The sequence below is a fragment of the Aedes albopictus genome, chromosome 3, assembly GCF_035046485.1.
Source record: "Aedes albopictus strain Foshan chromosome 3, AalbF5, whole genome shotgun sequence".
Taxonomy (NCBI): domain Eukaryota; kingdom Metazoa; phylum Arthropoda; class Insecta; order Diptera; family Culicidae; genus Aedes; species Aedes albopictus.
The window spans coordinates 55,612,008-55,634,195 of record NC_085138.1 but is presented as its reverse complement, the minus strand read 5'-3'; the positions used below and the strand labels follow the sequence as shown (position 1 = coordinate 55,634,195).

The following is a 22,188-nucleotide window of genomic DNA, read 5'->3' as shown; positions in this document are numbered from 1 at the left end:
GTCGCATTTGACCCGTTCAATTCCCTTATTTCATACTCTTCCGGAGCAAACGCGGTTGACCATTTGTTTTCTTTTGTCATTCGTTTGCATACTACCACATCTCCCTCTCTCAGTTCAGATGATTTTGCTTGACGTCGTGTGTTCGTATATTTTGCCTCTTTAGGTTTCCTTTCCCAATCTCGGTCACATACTTCTTCTTGATCCGTTCGCAGAGATTTCTCGCCGAAAGTAGGCAGCTTTCACGAAAAAGACGTCCAAACATTAATGTTGACGGTGCGACTCCGGTTGATGCATGCGGGGTTGAATTATACATCAACAGAAACGATCGTAGATCCCACATCCAGTTATTATCCGTTTCTTGGCTTATATTGACGTGTTTCAAAATTATTTTATTCGCCCTTTCCACTTCGCCGTTAGCTTGCGACCAATAAGGTGTTGTTCTCATCTATGTGATTCCATATTCCTCACAATATGACTTGAACTCATCACTAATGAATTGAGGTCCGTTGTCTGACCTAACACTTTCAGGAAGCCCAAACCTACTGAATATCTCGTGCAAGGCCTCAATTGTTCGCGTAACTGTAATTGATCTCATGACCACCGCTTCTGTGAATCGACTATTGTAGTCAACTATGACGAACAGTGAATGCCCTGAGGGAAGAGGGCTTATAAAATCAACAGCTATATCCGTCCATGGTTTTTCTGGCATTTTTGTACGCTTCAGTGCTTTCGGAGCTCCAAGACAGGACACCAGGGTACACTCTTTACATCGTTTCACACATGATTCTACCTGTATGTCCATCTGCGGCCACCAGACCTTCTGCCGCAGCCGTCGTTTCATCGCTGCCATTCCAGGATGAGCTTCGTGAGCCAAGGTAATAATTCGTTCTTGTAGCTTTGTGGGAATGACCAGCCGATTGCCCCTCAATACGACCGGCTTGGATGATTTCGTCGTTCCTTGAGTGGTTGGTAATCTCCTCGATCGTAACTGCCTTAGGTACTGCTTGTTCAACAATGTTTCGAATGCACTCTTCGATCGGTTCGTCAAATGTGTCGCGGTCGGGCACACTTAATCGCGATAGAGCATCTGCAATATTGTCAGGACCCGGAACGTATTCTACTTTGAATGTGTACGCTTGCAGTCTAAGGACCCACCGTTCAATGCGAGCGCAGGGTTTCCTTCTGGGATCGAAGAGAAACTTGAAGGCTTTACAGTCGGTAACCAACGTAAACTGTATGCCCAAAAGGTACAAATAGCATTTTTCAACGCCCCACACTAGTGATAGGGCCTCCCGTTCCGTTTGAAAATATTTTTTCTCTAGATCAGTCAGAGCTTTACTGGCATAGGCAATAACCCTGTTCGTGCCTTGTGCATCTTCTTGCAAAAGTACAGCTCCGAGCCCGGTTGAACTGGCATCGGTAATTAGCTTTGTGTTATCCTGTGGGTCCTTAATCCTTTGAAAAGCAGAAGACTTTTCCGATGTCAAGTTGAATTGAACTTTTGAACGAAGTAGCTCTCTTAGGGGATCTGTCAGTGAGGCCAAGTTTGGAACAAATCTTCCCACGTAGCAAATCAAACCAAGAAAACTCCTTAGCTCAGATAAATTGCGAGGTTCTCGAAAATTTTGGATGGCCGCAATTCTGCTTTCTGTTGGTTTAACACCCTGGACTAATAGCTGGATGACCCAGTACCTCCAAACACTCTATGTACACCATACACACCTTTCTTCTCGTTCAGAAGAATATTGTATTCGAAAAATCTCTGAAGAACTGCCACCAATCTACGATCATGTTCTTCAATGGAAGAACCGTGCAACAATTACGCCATCTAAACCCGCGACAATAGACTATATCACCATTTGGAAAAGTTCCGGGGCACAACTCACTCCATACATGAGCCGTTTGTACCTAAATGATAAAAATTGGAATATACATATAGGCAACACGATATTCACTGGCCGAATGTTCGTAACTCGGATTTTTTTTTTTTTATTTAATTAATTAGTCTACCTGAAAAGGCCCTGTTTTGTTATAAACGTCGTGATTGGTCGCGATCGTTCTGATATCTCGACCTGATGGTGCGTCTTTGATATATATTTTCGAGAATCGCACAGCTCCACTAACGGATCCCAGCAGCTCATCTACGAGCGGTAGATAAAAGTCCAAGTTAAATTTCATTAATTTTTGAAAATTAGAACTGCCATTCTTTGTTTAAAAGATTTATAAAGTATCTCCAAAAAAAATAATTATGTTTATTTCGAATAGATTACTTTTTAGGCAGTTGTGAACGTTTATAGTTAATTTCCGATACAGTCAGTACTTAGTAGCAACAGTTCTCGAATTAACATTCCTTCCCCTCCCCGGTAGACCATAAGGACGTGGCCAGCGCTGTTATTGACCCCTATAAAGATTGAGCTCTCGAAACGTGTACATTGTGGATGGTGGCAAACCCCAAGCCCCAAGCCTATTGGTTCTCTGTAAAATTCCGCTAGCTCAGGTCAATCACGGAGTAGCAACTACGAAGTGTACGGATACCAATGTTCATGCTCATGCTCTTATTCTTTATCGGATGAATTTGCCACTCTCAGTCTTGAAAATCAAACGATTTATTTTATTCTGCCCGACGTTTCTGCCCGTGGGATGTGGCTTTTTTTCAAGGGAAAAATTGGTCTATCGTTTCCCTTGAAAAAGACCACATCCCATGGCCGAAACGTCGGGAAGAATAAAATAAATCGATTGATTTTCAAGACTGAGAGTGTCACATTCATCCGATCAACATAATTCCAGTCGTTTTTCAAGAACAAAAATCTTATTCATTATTATTGAATTTGCTGTTTCACTGGAACTTCATCTGTCACTCATGTCTCAGAAAGCTGCGAAAACTTTCCACCTAAATGAGTCGCTACCGGATCAGGAATCGAACCCGTCGTCTTCCAATTAGCGATACAAATCCTTTCCTAAATATCAGGACTGGGTCAAACCAACATCGCACTGTGGCAAGCTTTATAAAGTTGTTCCTCCAGAACACAAGAACAACGTGAAATAAAGTTGTAGCAATTACTCAAACGGGCACCCCTCGCACCGCAAAAGTCCTGCCACACGGGGAGCGACAACTCACGTCCACCGTTATCAGAAACAATTATTCAGCTCTAAACTGTTTGTTTGTCGTGTTGTGTACGTTATAGGATAGTTGCTTGATTCCATATTCCGTGTTGCCGTCGTCGTCGTATGTATATCGAGCAGATACAAATATGTTTGTATTATAAATTCCCTCGAGTCCAGAAGGCATGACGGCGACGGGTGTTACTTTGCGCGCCCCGAGGGGATTAAATTAATTATTCATCCACTTTTACGGTGCGACATTAATTTATATCAAACGCGTACTACACTTCTCACGAACCAGATCGGAACGGGATCCGTGTGTCCGAGCGTCGTCCGTCCAGCTAGTCGGATCGCTTACGGTCGCTTTGATTCATTAGAATACTTGGTTGCGCGCAAGTATCGCTTTCCATTAGTGCCTGCAATGGTACCGGGAGCAGTCGCGACCGCGAGAGACTTGGAGGAGACTTGATAATTAAGGGACCTTCCAGATTAAAATAATACCGGGTGGTGGGGTAAAGTTGGACGCCCTTCCGACATTTTAACTTTTTTAAATATACCCAGGTAACCAATAAGCATTTGAATAAGCCGTATTTTTGTTTTATATCTGCATTCGACCTGCTTACTGTCGTAGCATAGCAGTTGGACTGCTGGACTGCCGTATATTAGCAATTGAAAAGCTACTTAAAATCTGTCAGCAGTTATGTAGCATTTCAAATGCATGGTATGTTTTGGATAACAAGCAGCACAGCTGCTACTTTATTGCCATAAAACTGCTAAGCGAGATGAGTGATGCTAAACTCACAACACATTTCCACTTTCTAATTTACGTGCCCCGGCTGTAGAAGCCATTATCATTCGATCATTTATAGGTAGCCACAAAAAACACAATTGAAAACAACACAAATAAATTCCATGATTAGTTTCCTAGTAGGATGTTCGGGTCAACATGACCCAGACAGGCACGCTGATCGTGCACTTACGTGATCGAGGTGCGATAAACCTAACCACTTAAGAAAGTTAATTATCAGCACATGCCGGGCCTATAGCATCTATAGCATATCTAACGGTGTAATATTCAAGCCTCAAATAGATCAAAAAACCAACGCACATTATCCAATCATCTTTAGCTTACCCTGTAGTGCGGTTCTGCACCATCGTCAACCCAAGGATCGAGGGATCAAATCCCAATTTCGCCAAAATCAGCAAAAAAAACAACAACATTTCAAAACGTGCCCCATGCCTCAAAAGATGCACAGGAGAGAGAGGATAAAAATGGAAGAGAGTGAAACCGTAAAATGGGCAGGGGAAAATATTTTTGTTTTTGTTTTTGATAATCTGGGGGGTAGGAAATTTAAGCATTAAATCAGCCGTATATTGGGCCAAAACCTGCATTTAATTAGCACTTATGGCGCATATACGGCAAATTAGCATTTAATGACCTGCTCTAAAGGCGCATATAGTGCCGAATTGATGCCATTTTAACTGCTTATTGGTTATCTGGGTAATTTTCTAGTTAGGGCCTATATAGCGGAAACAGAATGTGCGCCGGTATTCAGCGCCGTGGCGCAGTAGTCACACGCTCGCTTCATAAACGGATGGTTATGGGTTCGATCCCAGCTCCAGCACTTGCAATTTTTCACCAGTTGCTCTTCCTACCGAAAGCGGCTGACACCTGATTCTCTTCTGAGACCATAGCTCTAACAGACTCGAAAACTTGGATATCGGGATATCAGCGAACGGCAACTCATTGTGGACGACCCCCAATCGAACTGGAGAAGGAACGACAGCTACACATCAACATCATCGTGCACATCATTCTACCATAAACAAAGTAGAAAGCAGCACAACGGCAACCAGTTCGATGTAGTGGAATACACAGGGGATAGACAAAATGATCGGGACAGGCAAAATTTTCACTTTTCAAAAAATGTTCAACTGGCTGTAACTTTTCGAAAAGTGCATCAAATATTCTCAAATTTTCACTGTAAATTTATCAACTAATTGTGCATCAGTGGACAAAATTTGGAAAAGATCGGGCTATTCTACACGAAATTAAAATGATTCTAGAAATAGGTTTAATTATCCGATAGCCAACTTTGAGCTGTTATATGTCCGGATTCAATGAACCGAATGCAATGAAATTTTTACCATTTAAGACTTATATAATGAGCTCTGAAAAACGTTTGACACAACTTTAAATTATTAACAAGAGAAAAAGTTATAGCGATTTTATTTATTTATTGATTTTTTAGTAAAATGTTTATTTTTAATATTCATCCCAATACTTTTTATATTAATTGAAGGCTATGTTGTTACTTTCCTTCAAAACATATTTATATTAAAGACAATTAGAGGGAATTTAAACAAACTATAATTAGCATCTTGAATTTTGAAACGATGAAGGAAATTTGGTGTTTTTCTAGGAAAATAAACTAATCGTAATAACTTTCTTCCGTATAAAGAATTTTAAGTTGTGACAAAAGTTTTTCAAAGTTCGTTATATGAGTCTTAAATAGTCAAAATTTCATTGCATTCAGTTCTTTGAATCCGGAGACATAACAGCTCAAAGTTGGCTATCGAATAATTATACCTTTTTTTTTAAGAATGTTTATAACTTCGTGCAGAGTAGCCCGATCTTTCCAAAGTGTTGTCCACTGATACACAACTAGTTGATAAATTTACAGTGAAAATTTGAAAATATTTGATGCACGTTTCGAAAAGTTACAGCGAGTTGAACATTTTTTAAAAAGTAAAAATTTTGCCTGTTCCGATCATTTTGTCTATCCCCTGTACCTATTTTTTTCCTCCCCTGTTGGGTAAATTTAGCCACTGCGTCCAATAAGCTGAACTTTTGTGGCATGTCCCGTTTTGATATTCGCATCTAGCCAGCTTCTGCTATGACGCGTCGTCTCCCAGTCAGGTGCAATGGAATTGATAAACTCCAAGACCTTCCCCGGTTCTCTCACTGGGTTGCAAGCAACCACTGTTTAGAAATCTTTGCCTGCGCGTGTATAAAGCACCACAACTGCAAAGCAGATGTTCCGGGGTTTCACGTTCCGTATTACAGAAACGACAGATATCACTCTGAATACGGCCAATATTTTTCAAGTGACACCTGCTCGGGCAGTGTCCAGTTACTAGGCCAGTGTATGTACATAGAGCTCTCTTGTTGAGCTCTAAGAGCTTTTTGGTTTTATAAGCATTTGTTGTTATAAATCGTTTTGACTGATTGCAATTTTTGTCATCCATCCAATTGGATACCAGCCTCTGCTCAGCCCAGCATTTGAGGTCCATTTTTATTGTACAGTTTGATATACCGCAGAAAGATTCTGGGCCAACAAATTGTAGATTGGAACCACTTTTAGCAAGCTCGTCTGCCGTTTCATTCCCTTCAATGCCACAGTGACCTGGAAACCCAGTATAAGTTTACTAAGTTTCCTTGGCACAACCTGCGCAGTGAAAGAATGCATTCCCAGACAAGCTTTGAAGTGCAGCTTGACTATCTGAGAAAATACAAATATTTGCATATCTGTATTTTCTCTCAAGGCAAATATTTGCGCATTTCAAAATAGCAAGAATCTCTGCTTGAAACACCGTAGATTAGTGTCCCATCGCCACTGAAATTAGTATTCCAGGGTCGTAGATTCCTGCTCCCGTTTTTTTTTTTTTCAACTTTTGAGCCATCTGTATAGAATGTGATTGATCCTTGACGAACAGTAGGACCTCCGACTTCCCAATCTGCACGAATTGTTTCGTGCAACTTGTAGGGAACATCATGGTTCTCCACAGGTTTCATCCAGTCTTTAATCATTTTCATAACTGGCCTATTTTGGAAACATAGTGAAATGCTACAAGATCACCTGGCATAAACTTTTCAACTCGTTCAAGTCTCAGCAATTCCTTTTCTGCTTCTAATTGCACGTATTCGTGCAAAGGTGGCAGATTGAGAATCGCATCTAAAGCTTTTGATGGAGTGCTTCGCATCCCTCCTGTAACAGCAATGGACGCAAGACGTGACGTTGAATTTTCGCAGGCTTTGATTGCGTGGTAGAGTCTTTTGTTTTTGACCACCAGACAAACGAAACATACGTCAGTTTTGGACGGATTATGGCAGTATAAATCCACATTATCATTTTTGGTTTCAAACCCCTCTTCCTGCCAATAGTTTTGGAGCATAACCAAAATGCACTTGTTGCTTTACCAATCACAGACTCAATTTAAGCATTCCAGTTCAGTTTAGCATCCAGTATCAAACCTAAGTATTTGACTCGATCACTAGGATGAATTTGTATCCCTCCAAACCGAAAAGCTTTTAGGTTGATCTTCCTTCTCCTAGTGAAAGGGACAATTACGACTTTTAATGGGTTGATGCTAAGGCCTTCCTTAATACACCATGAATGTGTATAGTTTAGGGCCCTTTGCATTCTCTCAGAAACAGTTTCGTCATACTTTCCTCTCACTATTATGACTATATCGTCTGCAAAGCCCACAACTTCGAAACCTCTTTCCTTCAAGCTTCTTAGAAGATCGTCTACAACTAAGGACTCCTCCTTGAGGGCAACCCTTCGTTGCCCTTACTGTTATAGATGAAATTTCCAGCTCTCTTTTTGCAAGCACAGTATAAATCCAATGTATGATACATTGGTCGAAGTTTTTATTCTCCATGGCACGCTCCATAGATGAATAGGAGGCATTATCAAATGCACCTTCTAATCTAAAAAGGCGCATAGAGCCATTTCTTTTGCTGAAAACGTTTCTTCCACCTTTGTTACTAGCGACTGAAGTAATAAGCAAACTGGAAGTCAGATAGGGGATGCACTTTTATGTAAGAAGAATTGATAAAATCCTTCTCCCCGTAACGTGGGTAGATCACCTTAGAAAGGTGCGTTACGGTGTAAGATCTACCACATTGCATCAAATTTTAATCTTGCTATTTTACTGCCTAAAGTGGTAGCATACCAGATTAAAATTTGATGTATTTTTTTAATGGTTATGTTTTAATTTATGTTTTGTTTTTAACTTCTAATAAACCTTTTTTTCAGGAGGATTCAGGTAATTTTATTGTATAATAATACCATGTTTTAAAAAATAGTAACTGTAACGAGCGTATCGCTTATGTATATATTACTTAATCCTTTATTCTCTTTTCAGTGAAGAATCTTACCACCATTCCTGGCGCACTAATCAATATTTTTTAGCAAATCACCGTATACATCACCATGACAATACATGCGAACATGTTTAAATATCTATATCGTTATCTGGAAGCGTTTGGTACGGGAGGTCCACGCTTCCATCTTTCCCCTCGATTTCAAGGTGTAGAATGTTTTCAAATATTGACTATGTTGAAACCTTTCTATTCCTTGAAATCTTCTCTGCGGTACATGCTGCGCAGTTGGCCTGGCCGTTAGACAAGAAAAATGATAGACTTGAAAAGTCTTCATTTTCCAGGATGCATTCAAGTAATGGCTGCGTTAGTGTGAGATTAGATTAGATTAGAAGAATTGATAAAATCCTTCAAAACCTTTTCCATAGTCTTCAACAAAACTGAAGAAAGACTAATTTGCCGGTATGCTTTGGGATGCGTCTTGTCTCGCTTCCCCTTTTTTGGTATAAAGATAACTTTTACAAGTCTCCATTTTGATGGAACGTAATTCAATCTCAAACAATTAATGATGGAACCAACACCGCTTCTCCGTTTTGAATCAATACTGGAAATATCCCATCAACTCCTGCAGATTTAAAAGGCTGAAAAGATCTAATCGCATTTTCCACTCTGGCCTTCGTGAAGATTTCATCAGCTAAATCTGAGGCGTTGTTTATAATAGGACATCCTTCACCTTCCAGAGATATATGTAGTATCATTGGAATCCATACTTAGAACAGACCGTGGAAAATGGGTTTCCATCATCAAATCCAAAGTTTCACGGGGAGTTTTGGTAAAAACTGCATCGTCTGGCTTCAGATTTACCAATTCATTTGCATGGTCTTTTGTAAGCGTTTTTTGTAGTCTAGCAACTACAGGAGTACTGTTTATGTTTTCACATGTCAGTATCCAAGATTATCTTTTAGATTTTCGTATTTCGTTGTTGTATTCAGTCAGGGCTTTCCTATACTGAGTCCAATCTCCCGTTTGTTTCGCTCTATTGAACATTTTACGAGAAAATTTTCTTAGGCGATTCAGTTTAAAGTTCCACCATGACACGTCTCTAGTAGAAGACGATTGTATGGTGGGACAACTGCTGTTAAAGGAATTGATGATACTTTCATTTACCCTTTGAGAAAATAATTCCAACTTTTGGGTTGAATCGATAGTTTCTCCCATTATGAATGAATGCGAATTCAACAATTCTACATATTGATCCCAGTTTGTCTTCCTGGGATTTCTAAATGCGATTCTAGAATAATCTCCACCACTCCAATTGAAGATTATGTGTTTATGATCAGATAGAGAAATCTCATCTGACACGTGCCAGTTTGCGATCTTGTCAAAGATTGCAACATTGCACAGTGTTAGATCCAAGACCTCTTCTCTGATTGCATTTGTGAAAGTAGGTTTATCACCATTATTGCAAATGTCTATATTATTCGAAGACAGATACTCTAATAGTGACTCACCTCAAATGTTAATATCAGTACTACCCCAAACCGTGTGATGAGAATTGGCGTCGCAGTCAATAATAAACGATTTGTTGTTTTCTTTACATAATTGAACAAATGATGCGATCTCAGGAGGAGGTATCTCAGGAAAGTAAGCTGAAGCCACAGCGATCTCAGTTTTACCCCTAGTGGTTGGTATCTCTACCATAACCGCAGCAATGTCCCTTCTGATAAACTCTGTAATAGGATAGCATTTTAACGTTTTACGTACTAGGACAGCAGTTCTGGGAGAATCTTGTTGCTCGTCATAAAATAGTTCACTATTTTGTGTCAGAACACCAAGAATCTTTCGTTTATTGGACCATGCCTCTTGAATAAGCGCCACTTCCAGTCCGTCTTCTTTAAACCTTCGACTCAACACAGCAGAAGCACCTTTTGCATGATGAAGGTTTACCTGTACAAACTTGATTCCTGTCATTAAAATATACATTTACCCAATTTTGTTAAGCCTAGGAACTGAGACTTAAGAAAAGTAGCCGATTTATCCCGGAGACAAATAAGGTCCACTGCGTCATTGCTCCGTTTAACACAGTAAGGGCAAAATACTGTGGAGGGTGGCCTGGTACTCCACAGGCACCGTTAGCGGCTAGGTTTTTATTAGACCCCCCTAACCATTAATTCCTAGGCACGGTTCACATTAAGCTGCTTGACACCATGAATTAGGGGTCACCTGTTGTTAGTGGACTCTTACCATTCTTAGCCAGTTGGAGGAACTGCTACCGACACTACACGGCTATCTAGGCTGATCGGGAATAGAAATTAATACTGATGATCAACTTCTTTCGAGCCCAAACAGTCGTCAACCTAATACATTAAGGCGCTGTAGATTCCGCTGCCAATTGGAATTGCTCCAAAGTTCGGCCCACGGACTACACTCAGATCTTAAGGCTTCATACCGAAAGTCTCATTGACAACTCTCCAATGACAATAAGTTGTGTCAGTTTACCCTGTTAGCCTAGGGTTTAAACATTCCAAGTTCCAATTGTCCTTTCTTCTGTTCCAAATATCTTTGCTGTTAAATTAGTACACATTTCCTAAACTTTGGCTTAGGTATGTTAAGCTATTTTGTCTTACTAACTTGCCCCTACAATAACGAATGAAAATTCCATTGAGAAATGAAAACAAATGAACACAATTGAAATTGATCTCTTACTACATAAATAATCCCCTAATTACTCTCCATTGCAACTAATCATTTCAATCTGTCCACACCTACGAGTCGCCGCTGACTGCGCGGAAAGGTTAATTGGCCGTAATGAAAACAAAACAACTCCTAAAACTCACATTTCTCAGGCACCTTGCCTGAGTCGAGCTCATACTGATCCCAATTGCAATTGACACTGTCCGAGAATACACCGGCACGCCGCGCCGACGACAACGCATACCCACGATGATTTATCGAACGCCTTCCTTGTCGTACCGGGCGCCAATTTCCTCCCTATCGTTGCTGGTGAACTGGTCCCCACCACACCATCATCGCCGGGTTCGGATTTCAATGTCCACTCTCGTTCGGATTGCAATTGCTTTAAACTGCGCGATCAATCGGGTACGGGTGACGTACCTGCAGGTTTTGATTTATGCTATGTAAGCTGTCATAAATCTCCACCACGCGCACACCACAGTTCTAAGGTTTCCACTGCGCATAAATCTACAGCAATCCTCACCGTTCGTTTCCCGAGAGGCGAGAGGTATGGATTAAGTCTGCACTGCCTCAGAGTTTCAATGACAAATTGGCCGGGTAATTATAATTAACATGACTTATCTTGCTTATATCTAGTCGGCCGCAAAATCTAGCTTTCTTATACATATTCTTTAATTTGAACTGACTGTGAACGATGGAGACGCACGGTACCCGTTATTCGGTACATGCCACTTCTCTGAAGTTCTTTTACGAATGCGGTAAAATGGTTGAAATAAATTTCGCCTAAAAGTAGGCATACCCATGCGTTTACCATAAAACAAATTCACTCTCACTTTGATTCAACCTATAGCGCTGATCGCTCTCTTTTCTCATTTCAGCTTTGGGATGTACCACGACACAGCGAAAACGGGCTGCGATCACCGGATAGGGCCAATCTTGCACATCATGACACCGAGCTTCGAGGCGGACACCATGCAGGTTTCGTGGTCCAACTGCAGCCGACGGGATATCACGCACTTTTTGGAGTGAGTATTAACTGTATAAGAAAGCACTTTATCGAATAAAGGCTGCGGCTATAAACCTTTCGGGACGAACCAGCACAATCGTGCTGTTTTTCGGCATTGGTTTTACACATTTCTTTCAATTGTTTTATCCTCAAAATATGTGATGTAAATAATTTTTATGATCGAGTTATTACTCTAACTTGTATTTCTGAGCCTCAGCTTTGGGTGGAATTGTTCATGAAAAACGCCACAATAATTTAAAGAAAAAGTAAACAATCACCCTAGAAGTTGAATAAGTTTTATCTGTCGTATTTTTATAAACATTTGTTTAATACAGGTATGCAGAGATGAAAATCGATAGAAAAAGAGTAGTACTGCAAAACGGCGAAGAAAAAGTGGCGCTTTGTTGAAAAGCACAAGATTTCTGGGTACTCAAAGTGGGACCAGCATAATTGTGCTGTTCCGTCCCCAAGGCGGTCCAAATTCCATCAGAAATTGCCTATTCTTAGGCGTTCTTATTTATTTCTTTAATTTGAATACCCTGTCAAGCTGATCTCGTGTTCCTAGATTTGAAATTATGCATCTAAATTTCTACAAACTAACACTGCAGTGATTTAATAATTACAATAAATCTTCTGTACCATAAAACGCCTAAAGGTAGGCAATTTTTAGCAATTACTTAGAGAACATCGATCGGCTTGAGGACGGACCAGCACAATTGTGCTGGTCCTAATTTGACCCCAAAAAATGCATAGGTGGATAAAGTAACCGAAGTAAAGAAAGTTTTATTCTAGAGGACGTTAAGTTCATAAGAGAAAATTTGAGATAATCATTATTTTATGGTCCGTCACGAAAGGGATAAGGCATTGTTAGGGACCTGAGTAGCTTAAACGATAAACAGAATGCCATACAGAATTTTGCAGATGTTGATACTAAATTCTATTAACAATTCTACCAGAAATTTATTCGACAAGTCTTGCAAGAACTATTAGGAGCAGTATTAAAAATTCCTCCAGGAAGTCTTTAAGAAATATCTATTTTTCTAATATATCTACAGAAGAAGTGTCTACTTCTTGACGCATTTCCCAGTGAATGGCAATTCTTTCAGCAACTCTCTCAGCTCTTTGGATTTTTTATATAAATTCTTTTGGATTTCTTCCAGGAAATGTCCAAAACAAATCCTTTGAGAATTCTTCCAGATTTTCCAAATAATAATTCAAATAATTTCAATGGGTTATTTCAAAAACACTTTCATAAACTTCATCAGAAATTATTTTAGTAATTAGTTCGAGAATATTGCCAGTACTTGTATTCGTAATGTTTCCACCAATTCCAACGGTAATTTTTTCAAGAATTTTTACAGGACTTGCTTCAGGAATTCTTCAAGAATTTCATCCAGAAATTTCCGAGAAAGTTTTTTCAACAATTCTCCAAATAACACAGCGTAACAAAAAATAACTTTTGATCTGTCTCAAGAACAAACTTATGTGTCTCTGATGAATTTTAGGCCGCTGAATCCGAATCCGGGCTCAGATTTGCCCCAGCACGTCACAATTTTGAGCTATACCTTAATTTATAGGGCAAAATATGCGATTTTGGGCTTTTTTGACTGCAAGCCATTAAGCATGGAAATATATTTTTTAACCAATCAAAGCAATAATTGGTCAATTAACATCTAAATTTACGACTCATGCAAAATATTTCGTTTTACCAAGTCGAATTTGATAGTTTTAAGCGATTTATGGTATGTTGAATATTTCCCATACAAGTCACCCTCCAAAAGTTGCATGCAAGTTTATATACTGACTTAAAATGCTTAAATCTAGCTAATTTGATGTGGTAAAACGAAATATTTTGCATGAGTCGTTAATTTAGATGTTAATTGACCAATTTACCTTTTGATTGCTTAAAAAAAATATTTCCACGCTTAAGGGCTTGCAGTCAAAAAAGCTCAAAATCGCATATTTTGCTCTATATATTGAGGTATAGCTCAAAATTGTGACATTCTTGAGCAAATCTTAGCCCGGATTCGGATTCAGTGGCCCAAAATCTATCAGAGACACATAAGTTTGCTCTTGAGACAAAAAAATGTTGCGCTGTGTAATTGTTTTGAAATGCTTGCGGAAATTATTTCGAAAGTTTCAGGAAAACGTACAAGAATTTTCTCAAGAATATCTCCATGTTTTTGTTCACAAATATCTCCAAAAAATCATCCAGGAATTTTGAGAAACGGTTCCAGAAATTTGTCCAGGCATTTCTAAAGAAGATTTATTCCTTTCCGAATTCCGGTTTGTTTTCTATTTGAAAATCAGAAAATCATCCATAAATCCTTCCAGGAATGCGTTCGAAAATTTCTCCAGGAATTTCCAAAGAAATCGCTTCAGTAATTCTTTTAGGAATTGCTCCTTGAAGTGCTTCACGCATTTTTACAGGAATCCCTCCCTCAAATCGTCCCGGGTATGATTTACTAAAATTCGTCGAATAATTTCTCCAAAGCTTCCGTGTGCAGCACAGTTACTTTTTTACTTTTTGACGATTTTGCCATTTTATCGCCAAATTGTCTATTTTTACGTATGCTACCAGAAACTGCCATCAGATATACTATGAAAACAACATCAAGTAAATTTGTTCCATGTTATTTTTTTTATCATAACCTCTCCCATGTTTGTTTTTTCAGCATACACTCCCGTTCAAAAGTTTGGGGTCACCCCCTCAAAAACATGTCATTTTCTTAGGCCCATATTTCCGCCAATTTGCGTCCGATTTCATAACCCTAGGTTTCATTCAAAAGATAATAAGTCAAAGAAACTTTGAACATGATTTAAAAGAAACTTTTTCAAAATATTTTGTATGTAAACTTAACCCAAAGTTGCCAAATTTTCTAAAAAATGAATATAAACTTACGGCAGTGTCGCTGGAAGTTGGGTCGACCAAATTTTAAGATGAGAGCGGTAATATGACCCATTTTCTATTAGCTTTCAACTGCTTTTTACAGAACTTAGCTAAAAAATCTGGAAAAAAAAGTTATTAAGTAAATTAATACTTGATATCATCGACCAAAATTTTGGGGTCACCCCTCAATATGATGTATCGGCCAAAAGTTTGGGGTCACTTTCGTAAAACATGGAAAAGTGATTTGGTGATATCTTCGTCATCTATGGTTCAATTTTAATTATTTTTGGCTCATTTCAAAGATAATTAACTAAATTTACGTTTGATGTCTTCAACTTAACGTATTTAACGATATTTGTATATAAAAATGTTATGTAAAGTTAGCACATTTTACCACGCTTCAAAAAATGAGGCAACTTTACGTTAAGTTTTAGTATGTAAATTTCAACAAATATGTGTGGTTCAATGTCTATGCAGTAAGTATTATTCATTTTGTTTCAAATAAGCCAAGAAGAATTAAAATTGAATGAAAGATGACAAAGATATCAACAAATCACTTTTCCATGTTTTACGATAGTGACCCCAAACTTTTGGCCGATACAGCATTTTGAGGGGTGACCTCAAACTTTTGGTCGATGACATCAAGGAATAATTTACTTAATAACTTTTTTTCTAAATTTTTTAGCTAAGTTCTGTAAAAAGCAGTTGAAAGCTAATAGAAAATGGGTCATATTACCGCTCTCATCTTAAAATTTGGTCGACCCAATTTCCAGCGACAGTGCCGTAAGTTTATATTTATTTTTTAGAAAATTTGGCAACTTTGGGTTAAGTTTACATACAAAATATTTTGTAAAAGTTTCTTTTAAATCATGTTCAAAGTTTCTTTGACTTATTATCTTTTGAACGAAACCTAGGGTTTTGAAATCGGACACAATTTGCGGAGATATGGGCCTAAAAAAATGACATGTTTTTGAGGGGGTGACCCCAAACTTTTGAACGGGAGTGTAAGTTGTCTCATTGTCCTATTGTTCATTAATGTCTTTTTTTTCTTAAAAGTTGTCCCATATTCGATTCAAAAGCTGTCCCACAAACAATGACGAATGAGTATTGAGCAGTTAGGAGTGAGGAGCGAGCAGTGAGAAGTGGGAAGCGAACAGTATAGAATGTGCGATTATCAGTGAAGAGTGAGAAGTTGGATTAAGCTGTGAAGAGAAACCAGTCTAGAGTGTGTAGCAATAAGAAGTGAGAAATCAGCAGTATGGAGTGATAAGTGAGAAATTTGTAGTGATTAGTGAAGAGTGAGCTGTGGTAAGTGAGGGATGATCAATAAATAGAAAACAGTAAGAAGGTGAAGAATGTGAAGCAGCAAAGAGTGAGGAATGAGCAGTAAGGTGTGTGAAACAGCGAGAAAGAGGCAGTGTGGAGTGAGCAGCTAAGAGGGAAAAGTGAGGCGTAAGAAAAGAGGAGTGTGCACTGAGTGGTAACAACAATATAAATGAACTCCAAGGAATGCACCTAAGTAATGAGGAATGAAGGGTATGTAATGAGGAGTGACCAATAAAGAGTTGGGGTTGGGAGTGAATGATAAGTAAGCAGTGAGCAGTGAGCACTAGAAAGTGAGGAGTGTGAATCAGTGAGGAATGAGAAATGAGCAGTGAAAAATAATCAGTAAGGAATGACATATGCAATTTGAAGAACAAGGAGTGTGAAGCAGGGAAGAGTGAGAAGTGAGTAGATAGGAACGAGTAGTTAAAAGTGAGGAATGAGAAGTGAGTATTGAGGACCAAGCACTGAGGAGTGTGCAATGAGGCATGTGAAATGAGCCATGTGAAATGAGGAATGTGAAATGAGGGGTGAGAAGTGAGTAGTGTGGAGTGGGAAGTGCGTAGGGAGCCATGAGGCAGCGGTATCGTCGGTGACGCTTACCATGAGTATGGTAAAATAACTTTATAAAATAAGTTTCATGTTTTCTTGGTAAAGTAGTCTTCGCAAAAATACACTAATCGATTTTCAAAAATATTGAAGCAACTTAATGAAAATATTCACCTCTCCCCACCTTTTTTTCCAAAATACTATACAGAAATTCTACCAATACTCATGAGTCTCTGGGAATACCAAGAATCACTGCGTGAATCCCAATAGCATCCGTAAAATTCAACATGAATATTGAAATTATTCCTCTCCTCTTCTTGGCGTAACGTCCTCACTGGGACAAAGCCTGCTTCTCAGCTGTTCTATGAGCACTTCCACAGTTTTTAACTGAGAGCTTCCTCTGCCAATGACCATTTTGCATGTGTATATCGTGTGGCAGGCACGAAGATACTCTATGCCCAAGGAAGTCAAGGAAATTTCCTTTACGAAAAGATTCTGGACCGACCGGGAATCGAACCCGTCACCCTCAGCATTGAAACTATTATGAATACTGAAACTTATATAGAATACTGAAGCACGGGTCAGCTCTTGTTGAAAAATTTGACATGGGACAATATGATTTGCATATCATTTGGCAGTTTAAATCGAGAAAATCCCAAATTTCACTAGATTCATCGGCGCCATATAAAAAGTTTCATATAAAAAAGTGAAAGTTAACTGGTTCTGATATAATGATAAATTCACCTTGTTTTAAACACTCTTCCATAGAGAAGGAAACATAGTTGAAGTTGCTCGTGAGCCCAATGCCTGCTCTTCTCACTTCCAATCGTGTTGAAACTTAAATTTCGTTTTTCTCAGTTGGTTTTTTTTTTGCAACATGAGACAATATGAAAGAATTACCCTAATTCTTCCATAAACTTCTTGAAGATTTAGTCCAGGAATACCACAAAAAGTTTGCCTAGAATTCCTCCAGGAATTTATTCAGGAATTACTTCTGGAATTAGTTAAAGAATTTCTTCAAGAATTTGCACAGGAATTTCTACATAAATTTCTCCAGGAACTCCATTCAAATTTCCTTGAACTCGTCAGGGTATTCTTACAGAAATTTGTTCTGAAATTCTACCGGGTATTTGTTCTAGAACTCTTCAAATATTTTTTCCAGAAATTATTCCAAGAATTTGACAAGAAATAATTTTAAAAAATAATCGTAAGGGAATTTCTCCACGAATTGTCTAGAAATTCGTCCACGAATTAGCCCAGGAATTTTCCCATTGGTTACTTCAAGATTTCGTTAAGGTATCTCTCCATGATTTCGCTAGAAAATTCTTGCACGGGTTTGTTCAGAAATTCTTCCAAAGATTCGTTCAGAAACTTTTTCAGGAGTTCTTTAAGGAATTCACGTCGGAATTCCTCCACGAGTACTTTCCAAAATTCATCCGGGATTTTTTCAGGTATTTGTCCAGGAAATTTTTCTAAGATGCGTTCACGAGTTCCACTTTAAATTCGTCCAAAAGCTCTTCCAGGAATTCATTCAATTTCTCCAAGAATGTGTGTGCGACTTCCTCCATGAAATAGACTGAGATTTCCTCAGCAGTTCGTCCATGCATTCCTCCAGGAATTCGTACAGAAATCCGTCCAGGAATTCGTACAGGAATTTATCCAAAATTTCGTACAGGAATTCGTATGGAAATTTCTTTAGGAATTCGTGAATTCTCTCGAAAATCCTCCAGGAGTTCAACTAATATTTTTTAACAAATTCGTTTAGATATTTTTCCAGAAGTCCATTAGAATGAATGGGAATAAGAATGTCTGAAACTTCCTCTTTAAATTGCTTCGAAAATTTTTCATGGAAACTCTACGAATTTTATCTGAAATGGAATAGTTTTGAAGAATAGAGTTCCTTAGTTGATTCCTTTACTGCCCCCACTCGCATAACAGTCCCATTTGCAAAAAGTAGGAATTGAGAAAACGGCATTTGAAGTTTGAAAACTTGTTTTCATATAAAACTTTGAAAAATCGCCAAAATTTTAAAAATAGTTCGATCATGTCGAAACTTTCACATATTGCTTTGTACATGAATATATAACTGTAAAAATTATTACAATCACTACAAAGTTGTTCAGTTTTTTGTTACGTAACACAAAAATCCATGACGGGACTGTTATGCGGGTACTTTTGATATGGGACGCTCATAACTTGGTATTTTTTTCACACATTGACATAAAAATTCGTAATTTTTATTGTTGTTTTTGGAAGTACATCAAAAATGATGACTATTCATAACGTTAACTCAAAAGTGATGAAAAGTCAAATGGGACTGTTATGCGAGTGGGGGCAGTTTAGGAGTTCTTCAAATCATTTGTTCAGGAGTGTCACTGTCAGAGAATTCCTCCAAGAATCAATCCAAAATTTCTCCAGGAATTCAACAATTCGTTCAGATCTGTGTCCAAGAACCTGGGAATTAGCCCATAAATTCGACCAGGAATTAGTCCAGTGGTTGTTCCTGTTGTTTATTTAAGAGTTCCTACAACAACTTGTCCATGAATTGCTCCAAGAATTTGGTCTGAAATTGCATAGCAAAATCCTCCAGGAATTCATTCTTGAATAAGTGCAGCGATTGTTTTATTTAATCCCTAGGCAATAAGCCGAAGAATTCGACTAGGAGCTCGTCAAAGAATCACTATCCGAAAGTTACCCTCAGAATACGTTCAGAAATTCCTGGTGAAATTCGATTAGTAGTTTGTCTACGGATTAGTAGTTTGGTTTTCCGGAATTTGTCCTGGAATTGCTCCCGCAATTCATCCAAGAATTCCCTCGCGGAATTGTGTAGAATTCCTACAAGAACTCGGCAAGGAGTCCCTTGAGTAGTTGGTTCAGGAGTTTCTCAAGAAATTCTCGCTCCCCAGAATTCGTCCATCAAATTATCCAAGAATTTTGCCACGAATTCGTCAAGGTATTCCTCCAGAACTTTATTCAGGAATTAGTTCATGAACTTCTCCTAAATCATGCCAGAAGTTTGCCTTGGAATATGTTCTGACTCTTTAAAAGGAAATCCTTTACTAATTCGATCTCATGTTTTTCCATCAACTTCTTCAAAAATTGATGAAAAATACATTCAAAAATTCGTCGGAACACTTATCAAAATTCATCGTGGAAATCCTCCTTCGGCCAGAAATTTTTCCAAGAATTCTTCGGAAACATTTTCAGTATTTTTCAGAAATTTGTTCAAGTTCATTCTTATAAAGATTTGTTCTGGAATTCCTCCAGTAATTCGTCAAAAAAATCGACATGAGTTCGTTTCAGAATTTCTAGAGATTTGTCCGGAAAATCTCACATGAAGCCGTACTAAATTCCTTCGGTTTCTAGAAGTTTGTTGGAGAATTCCTTCAAGAATTTGTCCAAAATTTTCTTCAAAAAATTGTTTATGAACTTCCCAAGGAAATCATCGAGGATTTTTTCAGGAATTTCTCTTTGAATTAGTCCAGGAGCTCCTCTAGAAATTCGTACATATATTCCTTCAAATCGTCCAGGTATTCCTCAAAAAATCGTCCAGGTATTCCTCAAAAAATACTTCTAGGATTTTTTTAAAGAATTTGTTTTCGGATTTTTCGAGATAATTATCCGCTTTCTCCAGGAGATCCTTCAATATTTTTCCAAGTATTCCTTCCAAAATATTACTGTAAATCCATACCTGAATTTCTCCAGAAATATCTCTGGGAATTCCTTCAAAAATCTCTCCTAGTGTTCACTGTTGCTTAGGAATTCTTTCAGAAATCTATCTGGAAATTGAATGAGAAATAGCGTCTGGAATTTCTTCGAGGAATTGCTCCAAGATTTTTTCTGTGATTTTTTTTTCAGAAATGACTCGATCAATTCTTTCATGAATTTCTATATGAAATCGTTCAACAAATTCCTTAGGAATTTCGAGAAATCTTTCCAAGAATTATTTCAGATATATGTTCACAAACTTTCCCATTAACTCCACTAGAATTTCATTCAGGATTTATTCCCGCGAGTCCTTCCAGGAATTGCTTTCAAAAGTTGCTCTATGAATTTCTTGATTACCTGTGGGTATATTTATTCATGGACTTTATAACAACTTACCTTGCCGGTCAGACTACAGGGGATACTCAAAATAACTGGGACAGGTAAAATTTTCACTTTTCAAAAAATGTTCAACTCGCTGTAACTTTTCGAAAAGGGCATCGAATTTTCTCATATTTTAACTGTTAGTTCATAAACTAGTTGTGTATCAGTGGTCAAAATTTGGAAAAGATCGAGCCATTCTACACGAAGTTATAAAGGTTCTAGAAAAAGGTATAGTTATCCGATAGCCAACTTTGAGCTGCTATATCTCCGGATTTGATGAACCGAATGCAATGAAATTTTGATCATTTATGACTTATATAATGAACTTTGACCATTCAACTCGGTCCATGGCAGTGCGTCCCCAGTCATGCACTCTGCGAAGGGTCTGCAGGCCGTCCTCCACTTGATCGAACCATCTCGGTCGCTGCCCTCCACGTCGTCTTGTACCGGTCGGATTACCCTCGAGAACCATATTTACCGGGTTGTTATTTGGTATTCTGGTGACGTGTCCCACCGACCGTAGTCTCCCAATTTTCGCGGTGTGAACGATGGTTGGTTCTCTTAACAGAAGATGCAGCTCGTAATTCATTCGCCTTCTTCACGTTCCGTCTTCCATCATGAAGTGCAAATGGAACAAAGAGAAATCATAATTCAAAAAGTTGCTTTAGGAATTGCTAGTTTTTTTTTTAAGATTCTCGCAAGAAATCGTCGATGAGTCCGGCAGAAAAACAAAACGAACCCATAGAAAAAATATCTTTCAAATATCATCTAATCTATGTAAAAAAGGTTGCACAACTAACATCGCATCATTCCCACATCTTCCACAGTCTCGGCCTCGGCAAGTGCCTCGAAGACGCTCCCAGCCAGCAGGAAACCTACAGCTATCCGGACCTTCCACCCGGCGCCATGTACAACGCGGATTTCCAGTGCCGCCTCCAGTTCAACTCCACCGACGAAGAAATGACCGTCTGCTCCAAACTGGACGAAATCTGCGTTCAGCTGTGGTGCCTGGTTGAGGACGTCTGCATGACCATGATGCGACCGGCCGCCCCGGGGACGCACTGCGGCAAGCGTAAGTGGTGTCAAAACCAGCAGTGCGTCGACGTGGAGGATCCTCCGCCACCGGTCGATGGAGGCTGGGGCGAGTGGAACGCATGGAGTGAGTGTTCGCGGGAGTGCGGAGGTGGAGTCGCCAAGCAGACGCGGGAATGTGATCATCCGTCCCCGGCGAACGGTGGTCTGTTTTGCATAGGCGAACGTGCACGGTACAAAACATGCAATACCGATCCGTGTCCGAAAGAGGTACCCTCGTTCCGGGCGCAGCAGTGCTCCGAGCATGACAACGATACGGTGAAAGGCGAGCAGTACACATGGTTGCCGTACTTCGACAGAAGTGAGTATTTTCTTTATGGAATTTCTTTCTAAATC

At 39.0% G+C, this 22,188-nt stretch overlaps 1 protein-coding gene across 3 annotated transcripts in view; it reads left to right on the top strand.

Moving 5' to 3' along the window:
* The window catches only part of LOC109427067 (A disintegrin and metalloproteinase with thrombospondin motifs 12), a 112,848-nt gene that overhangs the window by 71,102 nt on the left and 19,558 nt on the right, over positions 1-22,188 (top strand). For all 3 annotated transcript variants that reach the window (XM_062842217.1, XM_062842216.1, XM_029872734.2), the window contains 2 exons: positions 11,782-11,928; positions 21,588-22,153. In XM_062842217.1, coding sequence (XP_062698201.1) covers positions 11,782-11,928; positions 21,588-22,153 — 713 coding nt within the window. The remainder of the gene's footprint in view (positions 1-11,781; positions 11,929-21,587; positions 22,154-22,188) is intronic.